General features: G+C 41.8%; 1 protein-coding gene across 1 annotated transcript; it reads left to right on the top strand.

Annotated features, from left to right (window-relative positions):
• The first annotated feature begins 418 nt into the window (after positions 1-418).
• On the top strand, positions 419-8,321 carry LOC139291632 (BEN domain-containing protein 4). The gene is made up of 6 exons (XM_070913731.1): positions 419-908; positions 3,651-4,226; positions 6,355-6,446; positions 6,612-6,638; positions 6,960-7,200; positions 8,089-8,321. Exons 1-6 carry the CDS (start codon positions 419-421, stop codon positions 8,319-8,321), a joined length of 1,659 nt encoding a protein of 552 aa, XP_070769832.1.
• Positions 8,322-11,577: the final 3,256 nt, after the last annotated feature.

The following is an 11,577-nucleotide window of genomic DNA, read 5'->3' as shown; positions in this document are numbered from 1 at the left end:
GGTCGCCTTTTCTTTCATTCGCGCTCATGTTGCTCTATTGATGCTTTGAGCTCAGGAGCAAAATGGCCTCTGCCTTTTCATTTGTCGGATTTCGTTCTGCGTTTTTTTTTTTCATTTCCAGATTGTACAACTGCTACAGCGCCCCGTTGTTCTCTGTGTGGCTACAAAGGAGGCAGGCAGCGGCGCACAAGTCCCGCCTGCATTTCCCTCTGGAAGAGTCTCGGTGTCGGCGCTCCCGACCGGGGATTGGAGCGGCGGCTTGTCAGTAAATTAGCCCACCCTTCACCCAGTGTGCATGAGGGAAACCGAGCCAGACAGTGACGGATCTGATCCCCCTCCTAGTCATCAGCTGCCTGTCACACCAGCACGCCACAATACCGACCCGGAGCCATCCGACGCGCGTTGACACCTGGCAGGCATGGAGGGAGAGATGCAGCCCGCAGATGAAGGGCCCTGCGCCCCGAAGATGTGCCGACAACAGCGGGGTCCGTACAGCACCCTGAAAACCTTCCAGAGCAAGCGCTCGGCGGGCAAGTCGCGCTTTGACAGGTCCGCTGTGGTCGAGGTGCCTCTGTTTGGCGACGGGCATCACTTCACTTTCCATCCCGAGCAGCCTCATCATTTCCAGCCGCACCATCACCACCAGCAGCAGCGTCTGCAGCAGCTCCACCAAACCAGCGTCGCTATCAGCAGCAGCCAGCAGCATCACCCGACGCCTCAGCAGCAGCAGCAGCAGCATCGCTTCCCATGTGAGAACAGGCCCAGCAGCAGGGTCCCGACATCCACCTCAGCGCTGGCGGGCAGCGTGGCGGCGGCAGCAGCGTCTCCTGGTACCCAGCAGCGGCGCGCCAGCAGCGGCAGAGCGGAGCCCAGATTCTCCCCAGACTGCACCTACGGGATCAGCTCAGGTGGGTTTCAAACTTGTTCAGAGTGAGTGATGAGAGGGACTCCTGGTCTGCTAGTTTTATTCATTTGAATTTGGGACATTGAGACTTACATGTCCTCAGATTGTCCTGATTCTGGTGTATATTCAAGGTTTTGCAGCCCAGACATATAAACAATAAGTCAATAAACTTGACTGGAAGACAAAACAATACTTCATTAAAAACAAGCATCTCTTTTGTTCGCTCTGCATCACCTGAGCTTCATGTTTTTGTTCCCATTCCTTCCTCTTTTTCTTCCTGTCAGCAGTGATTGATTTGCTGCTGTAATGAGAGCAGTCATGATTGAATCTCCAGTGTGCATGTGCTAAAAATTACATTGGGTAATTGTCAGTCCTGTGTGTGTGAGTGTGTTTACGTGTGTGTTTTCATGTGTGTGTGTGTGTGTGTGTGCAAGAAGGGCCCTCACAATCTCCGGTCGAAACACATTGTTCAGTGCTCATTTTTTCTCCTCAGCTGCTGTTCATTAGAGGGCTGTTCAGGCTCAGGAAGAAACATGTTCCCCGTGTGGAGGGCGGGTCCATGGGAACCAGCATTAAGATGAAAGCAATGAACCTAATCCTGGTAGTTACGAAATTAAACATTAGCCATCTCATCCTCTAATCAGATATTAATCTCTTTATCACAGCTGGCAGCAGAGCCTCAGTTTGCCTCTGGTTATTGTTGCTTCACAGACAATCAAGTGTTCAGCCGGAGCTCAGGTTGCACTGGAGCTCCATATTAACTCACCTACATGAGGAAATAGGTGTTAGTATCACATTATTTAACCCACTTCAATGTGTGAAAGCCAGCCTTAATCCTTACAAGTATAAAGCCCAGGTTTCAGCGATGATGACCCATTGTTTGCATCGATTCTGGCATGCACGTGGTCCTGATTTCACTTATGAAATAATCAGATAAAATGATGTCTTCCCTGCTCCAGTGAATCTGACCATATTACACAAGAGGTATCATCCAGTCCCAGCTGAACATGCCATGCATTCTTACTGATAATGACACATCAAAGTGCTTTTATCTGCACGAAGGGAGCAACTTAATGTCCCTCTCATGGCTGGGGAAAAAAAAAACAACAAAAAAACTTGATGCCCTTCTCATGAAGAGAGGCACCGGAGACCCCGGGACTCAGCAATCAGTTCAGCACACAATAACACAAATTGCATTGAAAAGCCTTTCTCAAAGAGTTGTGATTAAAATAAATGGGGCTCATAAATTTGCCTCTGCCGAGCGTGTTGTTTTTAATGAAATTTTATGAGGCTCTCAGCTCACAGTGCCTCAGAACTGGTGAGAGAAGAGAGGAGGGTGGTGGTGGGGGGTGCGGGGTGAAGGCGAATGATATCAGATACATCTCGACGGGTAAACAGAGACAGCACGCATATTAATAAATGCGACACATCTGCGCCAGGCTGATAGACACGTCTGAGCGAGAGGCAACGCAGCAGTGGCCGCCTAGAACTCATTTTGTCTGTCTGTGTGTGTGTGTGTGTGTGTGTGTGTGTGTGTTTGTGTGTGTGTGTGTCTGTGTGTGTGTGTGTGTGTGTGTGTGTGTGAGGCCAGTGGACTCTCATAATCATTACATGGAGGTATGTGTGCGATCATCTCATTGAGACGTGCCCAGACTACCAGGGAAAACTATACACTGAGGCTTGTTTCTGGACAATTATCTCCGTGCTGATTTTCTTTGCTCGACCGGGTTCAGTTCACAGCAGAGACTTTAGAGTTTATTGACATCTGAATAAATCAACATGATCCGACTGTATGTTACTGCTATGGGAAGCCACAATAAGGCGTGAAGAAGAGAGAAAAAGGGAGGCAGAAAGAACAAAGCCAGTGAAATGAAAGCACAGTACTTTTGATGTACTTGTACATCACTTAAGTATCCCCATATTTCTGCTACTTTCTGCTTGTACTTCACTACATTTACACCACTACATTTATTTGACAACAGATTCATATTTTGGATTAAAAAACATGATTTAAGCTGAACAGGATGCATCGTTAAACATCAAACCAGTGGTTCCCAGCCTTTTTGGCGGACATTAAAGTAATGTCTTGTCACGTTTCAGATGTGTATGAGTTGCCAGCAGTTCCACTAAAGAAAAATGTCTCCCCTAAACTTCTCGCATGGCTTTAAAGAGGTCAACTTATCCAATATTTCACAATAAAAGCAAAAACAGTCTAAAATATGAATACACATTTGTGTAGTAAAACCTATTTTTTTTTCATTTTTCCTACTCAATTAATCATCTTTCGACCCCTCAGATTTATTTTCTGACCAGGTCCCAGCCCCTGGGTTGGGTAGCTGTTCTGGAGCTTTTGACTCTATCGCATGGTCTTCATCAGCAGATTGATTGTCATCTGTTAGATGTTAAAACTTTCCATGATCCTGAGCACCTCAAGGACTTTGTTTGAACATCTACTGTTCTGTTGCAATGAAGCAAACTCAATCCGTTGATGAAGACAGTGAAACAGCTACTAAACGGACTTCGTGGTGAGATTATTTTGACAACCTTTTCTTTGTTGGCTGCCTTTTGGCTTCACTAGACTTTATTTGCTTATGAAGTCCCCTATAATGTGAAACATTATTAAAACAATATGAGCTACTAACTAGATCTTGAGGTGTCAGTCTATGAACACAATAGACTGCAGTGATTCTGTTAAAGTTCATGGCGACTGTACCTGACCTCTTGATGTTTCCTCTCTCTGCCGTAGAGAATCGTCTCATCCTGGATGCCTTCGCCCAGCAGTGCAGCCGAGTCCTCAGCCTCCTCAACAATGGTCGTCTCCTGGAGCCCTCCTCCTCCTCCTCCTCCTCCTTCACCTCTAACATCAAGCTGGAAGACGGGCCAGGGGAGGTACAGGGGCTTCACTGCTCCTCCAAGTCCAAACCTGAGGAGAGCTCTTCCTCCACAGACCCAGAGGAGGAGGCCCAACAAAGCCATTTGAACCAACAACAGACCTCTGCCGTTCTCCGCATCTTCACGGACTCCCTACAGAATTATCTGCTCTCAGGGCCTCAGCAGCAGCAGCAACATCTGGCTGCGGGTCTGGAGGACGAGCAGTGTCCGTCGGCGGAGCCCGGTTCAGGCGTGTCCCCTTCGAGACACAACCTGGGGGGCTGGGGCTCGCCGACTCCGTCCGAGTCGTACGGCCACCCGTCATCCACGCTGCCAGAGGAGGAAGAGGAGGAGGAGAACTGCTGTCCACGCTGCCTGGAGTTAGAGCAGGAGGTGCTGTCTCTGCAGCAGGAGAACGAGGAGCTCCGCAACAAGCTGGAGAATATCCCAGGTGCAGTAATGAAAGCCAGGACTTCACAGGGTCTTACATACACATTAGTGATGAATCAAAGGAAAGGTGTTGTTCCACCTTGGGCTACCAGAACAGCTTCAGTGCTCAAAGATTGTTTAAGTCTCTGGAGAGTTACTGGAGGGACGAACACCAGTCTTCTAAAAGATATTCACTCATTTAGTGTCAGGGCAGATTTTGTGATTTGGGCGCCCTATAGAGGGCATGGGGTCTCGTTGGTATTGGGAGTGATAGAAGAAGTACTCAGATCTTTTATTTTAGTAAAATCAAACCGTTAGAAGTCCTGCGTTCAAAATGTTACAAAAAGTGCAGAAGTATTATCAACAAAATGTACTTTTACTTAGAGTCTTTTCAAGGTGAAGCTAGTTTTACTGCTTTATATACTGCTGGGTACTTTAATTCAGGGCTGCAGACTTGAGACTTGGACTCGTGTGCTGATGAGACTTGACTTGATGACCCATAAATATAGAAAAATGCAATATTGTGTGTAGTTTCAAACTGCCAAACTGTCATGAATAATAAAAAACCAGGACACAGCGTCTCCATAATGTAATGCACACTCTCAGCTGCTGGCACCAGAATAAAAGGGAGAAAACTTTAAACTCAGATGAGAGAAATTAAGCATTCATTAGGAAATTAATTAGTCTTTTTACACATGAATTTGTAGCTTCATAATTTCTCCTCCTCACCAGCATATCGCTTATTTTCCTCCCTGCAGCTGGAAACTGATTCTGACGCACAAATAATTATTTTTGTTAAATATTTAAGGTTATTATTAATACGTTTCATTTGTCTATTTAATAATTTTTAATAATCTATTTTTCATGCCGTTCATTCTGTTGTAATCAGCCTGCGTGAGGAATTTGTGATCAAAATATCTAATAAAATGTACTTAAAGTTTCTCCCATCAATAGATCTGAACTAAACTTTGTGATACCAGCCAGCAGAGTCTGGAGTTACTAAAGCCATGTGTGGGCGTTGGTTCAGTTGACTATCACCACGGACAGCGCTCCACATTACACTGTTAAAATATAATATAAAATTGTTTCAAAATATGAGTGACCACTGCCTTAAAATCTTTAAAATGTGTTCATTAGTTATAATGTTAAAAACAGAGTCAACTGAACTGCAAAAAAAACGTCAACAAATGTTAAGTTTTAATTGACAGTAAACTTCCAGTAACACTCGTTTATTAACTAGTAAAGCAGTTTCCAGTCTGATCCTTCATGCACTACGCTGCCTCATCATTACAGCTTTTGCCGAAAAGCTAAAAGTGATAATGATTTGGATCAGCACTGATTCTGGTTTTAATGTGACCAAACAGAGACGTGTTAAGTTAAAAACCAGGAGCAGTGATGTACAGAAACACTACAGACAGAAACTCATGGTGGGGTTTTTCACACAGCTGCTGAATTTAACTACCTGACACTTACAGGCCCTTTGATTCATTCACTTATTCCCTGTTTCTATTAAAAAACAAGTATCTGGTGAGATGTTGGCCTAAATGTAGGAGAATAAGTTCAATGTTTCCCTCTGAAGTAGAAGGAATCTCTCCCAGTAGAAGTGGAGTAGAGGTGCACTTTTGCCTTAAATGAAAATATCCAAGCAAAGTACATGTACCTCATAACTGTAATTAAGCGTAATACTTGAGTAAATGTACTTGGTTGCTGTCCACCACTGGTAAATTATAGCTCCATCGTTGGACCTCGATAACTCAGGTTAAGTTTTGATGTTTCATCAGTTTCAGAGTCACTAAATCTAAATGCATCACAGCGTTCAGGGCAACAGTCTTAATAGCATCTATTTTTGTTAACTTTTCTGCTCTCCCCAAAGCATCCTGAGCTCCCCAGTGTCACTTTAACCTAATTTACACTGAAGCTGCTCATTTTATCTGCACGTTAAGCAAACTGAGCGGCATCTCAGTTTAAAATGACTACACATTGGAATCAAAACAATCTTTTGCGGAGGAAAGTAAATATATAGTATATATATAGGAAAAAAATATTACAGAATTGTTTAATTATACAGCAGACGGGTCGTCTCTTTGCTCGCAGGGGATTCTGTCAATGTGTTTGTATTAGTGGTCACGTTATCTCGTGTTTCTTTACAGTTCCCTGTCAAAACGTTCTTGACTACTTCAAGACTGTTCTTGAGATTCACAACCAGCTGGTGCAGCCGATGCCGGAGGAGCAGCTCACCGAGGTGAGGAAACACGCTCCTGTACAAGTTAATTTCATGTGTTATGAGTGGCATCTGTTAAGGTGTAAAAATATCAGATCCCTCCTGTATTAGTGGCTTTGTCATCGTGTTAATTATACAATTAAGTGGTGTGAAAATAATGAATTAAAGAAGTCTCTGTCTCTATAGGAAGAAGAACGGCAAACAGTCTTTGAGGTCTGTGTTTCTATTTAAGTCTATAATCATTTCTGTTGTTTTGTTTTAAGAACATAAAGGATTCTTTGTGTCATTTTTGCTTCTGAAACCAACAGAAAGTGGTGGCACATTAGTGACATTGACACCAGATGATGTTGAAAAAAACATCCTTCACATTAGTTAAAATATGTTACATCTTAAAGTCAATTTCAAAACTGACCAAACTTTAGATAATGCAGGCAAATGAGCAGCATGAGCAGTTTCAAACGAGGGGTCAAACCACGGTGCAGTAAGGCTCTGGACATACCTGAACTCCCTGACTTGTTCTCCTCGTCCCTGCAGGGCAGTAAACAGCTCCTGGAGAACTACCCTCTCTTCATCTCGAATAAGCAGTGGGACGAGGCCGTCAACTCCTCTAAGAAAGACGGCAGGCGGCTGCTGCGCTACCTGATTCGCTACGTCTTCACCACAGATGAGCTCAAGTTCTCCTGTGGTTTGGGCAAAAGGAAGCGTTCAGTCCACTCAGGAGATCCAGGCCTGGAGAGACGACCGCTCAACCCCGTCAAAGTCAGCTGCCTCAGAGGTACCCGGCCCGGAGAAGTCTGTTGATTTAGAGGAGTGTCTGTGTTATGCTTCAGTCTGCTTAATGTAATTGCGAAACACTGACAGACATTTACATTTCAGAATGGATCAGGGTTATCTTATCATTATTCAGTCTAAGATCTGATTCATTGTCACGTGATTTCAGTTATAACTGATAAGATTCAACTGATCAAAATTCATGTCTTTTTTTCTTATTTCTCTCCAACATCATCATTACTACTGCAAGGCGTTTATTAACAAGGCATTTCAAAGTGTTTTACTTTACATAAGACATAAAAAGGCCATTGTTTGTCTTCTCATCACCTCACCAACTGTCATCCAAACTCTTGAACTTCACACACTTCACTGTAAACTTTCTCACATATTTGTTATTTTAAACCTGCAGTAATGGATTTTTTCACTTTGGGGGCAGCGGAAACAATTTGTGAACACAATACATATCATCACATTTTAAATGATCATATTATCATGTTTCTGTCCATCTGATGAGTTTACGTCCATTATCTCCGTCTCCACCAACTCCTGAGGGAAACATCTGCCTCTTTAGCTGCTAAATGCTCCACTATGTTCACCAGCTAGTCTCTAACTGTGTCTGTCTGCTGTTTGGTGCTGAGCGGGTCGTGTACAGTGGGTTTTTAAAGCTTTTTTGGTAAAAACAGCCAAAAGCTGTGAGTCAGGCAGATAAACATTGAACTGTAACTCACTATAAAGCTCCTTAAAGCTGAGAGGAGCTGCAGATTCAGGTGATAACTCAAATCACTCATCAAATCAATCCCTGTCGACTCCTGATACAAATCAAGGCTTGCTTTGATTTCCAACAATTAAAAATGTATTTCTAATCTTTGTTGATTCAAAATCTTCTTGCCAGAGTTCATCCGGATGCACTGTGCCTCAAACCCAGACTGGTGGATGCCCTCAGAGGAGCAGATCAACAAGGTGTTCAGCGACGCCGTCGGTCACGCTCGTCAGGGCCGAGCGGTCGGGACGTTCCTGGGCAGCAGCGGCAGCAGCACCAGCAGCCTCTATATGGACGGCTTTGATGGACATCTGTCACAGGACGAACTGTATTTGAAAGGCTGCCAGAACGGCCAATCGGACTGAAGTGTTCAAGGAGAAAGACAAATGCAGGAAATGTAGCTGTACAACAACATATCCCAAAACACTGACCTTATCCTGTCACTTTACAAAGTGAAGAAAACATTCCAGACAGAATAAAACGAGTCTCTCTGAAGCAGTTCCTCTTTTTAGTTTTGTAGCCTTTTTGCCATTTTTATACCTACAATTCTGTTTAGTCAAAATTTGACTCTAAAGGGGTGTTTAAAACTAAAGTTTGAGTCTTCCATTTGCTACTTTTTCTATGGTTTGATGTTTTGAGCACTTATGTCTCTATCAAAGGAATACTTCTGTTTGGTTTTTGTTTTGGTGTTTTTTGGGATGGAGTCCCAGTTATTCCATGCATGCCTTAAAGTCATCAGGAAGCTATTTGTGTTAATGTTAATGTTAATTAAGTTAAAGACTTAATGATATCCATCACTGACACTGCAACCTCCCTCACCTCCATCGTGGAAAGTAGCGTATTTTACTGCAGAAATTGGCGAAGCACCTTTACTTCTTCTACAGGAGTGCCTCTTGAGAAATTCATGTTTCGTTACCTGTAGTCTTGCACTTTGCATCATTTTTTTTTCTTCTGAATTCAAATCAAGTTTTATTTCTGAAAAAATTCAAAAAGCAAAAAGTCTTTCCAATGTGCTCAAATGCAGCTTTCCTTGGGTTGAAAGAAGTTTTGGTCAAAGTTCTGGGTCTGTTTTCAAGTTCCTGCAGCAGATTTCAGGATATACAACTGAAAAAAACTACCAGTGTTGTATTGCAGAACACCTATAGAATAAGTCACAGACACCCACAGTGTTATATTCACTACTTTTAAAAGTACATTTGCTGTCAAACAACTTAAACCAAAGTTTCGTTCCTCTTAAAATCTTAGAAATGGACAGTTCAGGGACATCTGCAAAGGTTTCATCCTAAATTTGTTTGAAATTCTGTATTTGGCAGCGATATAATGCTGATGTTTCTTCCATAAAATGATGGTATTCTAATTGTGAAAATGCAGAATCGCAGAAAACAACAATACAGTTGAAAAAAACTCTTGAAGACTGTTTCTTTTTTATGCTAATTTCCGCACTTTATTCAAGTATTTTCTCTGTCATTGTTGCTTTTATTCATCGCGATGCAAAAAGTCTTGTATGAATCATCTGCAAGGTAAATTTATTGCATGTTAATTCAGTTTTTTAAGACTTTTTGACTCAGGATGAATGAACGTTTTGTCTTTTTGGTTGAGGCAGTCGCCATATAATAATGCCTTAAAATTGATTCAAGACCTCCACGGTATAAAGTGTTGATGCTTTGTGTGTTAGGGTTAGAGTTATCCACTTCTAAATAATTATCTCTCGACCCAAGCGGGAAATAAATCAAGCACTTCTTTCTCTCTACAGCTCTTATTTGCACTTTTAAGTGTCTCATTGTGACTGAAGCCGTCCTACAGTGAGAAGTCCTTGAACTGAACTGAACCATTTTTACTCTTCGACTATGTATTTATTTGTTTTGGTACTAAGTAACTTCACTTCATGACACTGTTTTTTCTACGTTTGAATGTACCAGATTTATTAGGTCAGTCTGCCACGTTGACAGTGCTGTGTAAATGTGTAATATAAAGTACAGTATTGTGTGAGGTGTTCTTGAAATGCCGCGTCTCTCTCTTAAGAAGCCAAGTAGAAAAGTGCCACAGAAACCTTAAACCGTCGGATTCTGTCGTTGTGTTGCTGTTTTGAATGTGAGCGTTTATTTGTATTTACTCCTTTACCCTCAAAGTGGCTGTTATCAACACTGTGAAACATCAATAGGATTTTTACAAATCTAATAGCTTCTGTTGTTTTTTATTTATAATAAATAAAATGAGCACTGAAGCTGAAAAACTGAACGTTGATGGTTCACTATTATGTAAAACATCTATCCAGCATCTATCTACCTGTCTGTTGTTATAAGTGTTATAGGAACATTATTCGACACACGTTTTAATTCTTAAAGAAGTAAGAAGGATCAGTTTAAAGGGAGAGTCGTTTAATTACAGTACAGTTTTATTTTCCTGTCATTAAATAGCATCAAATCTATGATTCCAGATAAGATGCATTGGATAGTTTTACTCACTTTAAGTTGAGGTCTGTAGCTAATTATTGTAAATATGCCGTTAATACAACGCCTGTTTTCATCCATATCTGATATAAAGTAACTTGTTATGATTGGAGGATTGGAGGTATCTGGTTTGTGATCTGATCCGTGAATAATCAGTTTTTCTCATGTAATGTGGAGATTCAGTTACATGCCAGCAGAGGTGGAAGAAGTATTTTACTGAAGTAAAAGTAGCAGTACCACTATGTAGAAATACTCTGTTACAAGTAAAAGTACTACAGAATGGTCCCTTTCAGAATTACTGATGTATTAACACGTAACACAAGGTGGAGCTCATTTCAACTACTTTATAAGATGTTGAATCTACAGCACTGTATCCTATTTTATATATTGATCAGATGTATATGTATGTAAAATCTTAATCTCCAACCTAACTAGTACAAGTACAGCTGTCAGATAAATGTAGTGGAGTAAAAAGTACAACATTTCCCTCTAAAATGTAGTGGAGTAGAAGTATGAAGTACTGAACAACAGTACTTGAATAAGTGTACTTTATTTCACTCCACTGTTTGCAAGACAGCATCTAAAATATATGTAAAAGTAATATAACACTATTGATTGGTACAATTCATTTTGCCACTGATAACTAAAGGTGCACAGTGAATCTAAGATGGTAAACTCCAATTTAAACCATAATATGTTACTGATATATTATTTTCACACAGGCAACAAATCACACGATACAAGTGGAATCAGATTCTGCCAAAACGATGGCAAACAATATAAAAAATGATGTGTCTTGTTGACTGAATACTGAAGCCATTCCTCCGTTTTGAACTAAGAAGAGTGAAAGTGGGAGCTGCTGTAGAAAAAGACACATGACCTTCAGTCACTAAAGAGCCAACTGCCCCTCTGAACCCCCGACCTCCTGCCTAATGGTTTTGGTAAAATTATCACCAACACTTTAACTAGATCGGCCTTTTCCACGAAAGACATTTTGACCTGTCACAGTCGGAAAATCAACCGGCTGGTGGCTGATGTGTTATATGAGTTTATAAAATAACAGGATGTGACTGCAGCACCTCCACCTGGGAGTCTTCAGTACATCTTTGTGTGACGGCATGTGGTTGCTCTCTTTTGTTCTGATTCCTCTCACACTGACTCGCCACTGATC

This window comes from Enoplosus armatus, chromosome 10 (genome assembly GCF_043641665.1).
Source record: "Enoplosus armatus isolate fEnoArm2 chromosome 10, fEnoArm2.hap1, whole genome shotgun sequence".
Lineage (NCBI taxonomy): Eukaryota > Metazoa > Chordata > Actinopteri > Centrarchiformes > Enoplosidae > Enoplosus > Enoplosus armatus.
The sequence above is the reverse complement of the archived record's forward strand: the minus strand, read 5'-3'. Positions and strand labels throughout refer to the sequence as shown.

Bases quoted from the DNA above. Each gene is read 5' to 3' on its own strand.
- LOC139291632 (XM_070913731.1), top strand. From the start codon at position 419: ATGGAGGGAGAGATGCAGCCCGCAGATGAAGGGCCCTGCGCCCCGAAG. The intron at 909-3,650 runs GTGGGTTTCAAA...TCTCTGCCGTAG, and splicing joins CACCTACGGGATCAGCTCAG to AGAATCGTCTCATCCTGGAT. The intron at 6,447-6,611 runs GTGAGGAAACAC...CTGTCTCTATAG, and splicing joins CGGAGGAGCAGCTCACCGAG to GAAGAAGAACGGCAAACAGT.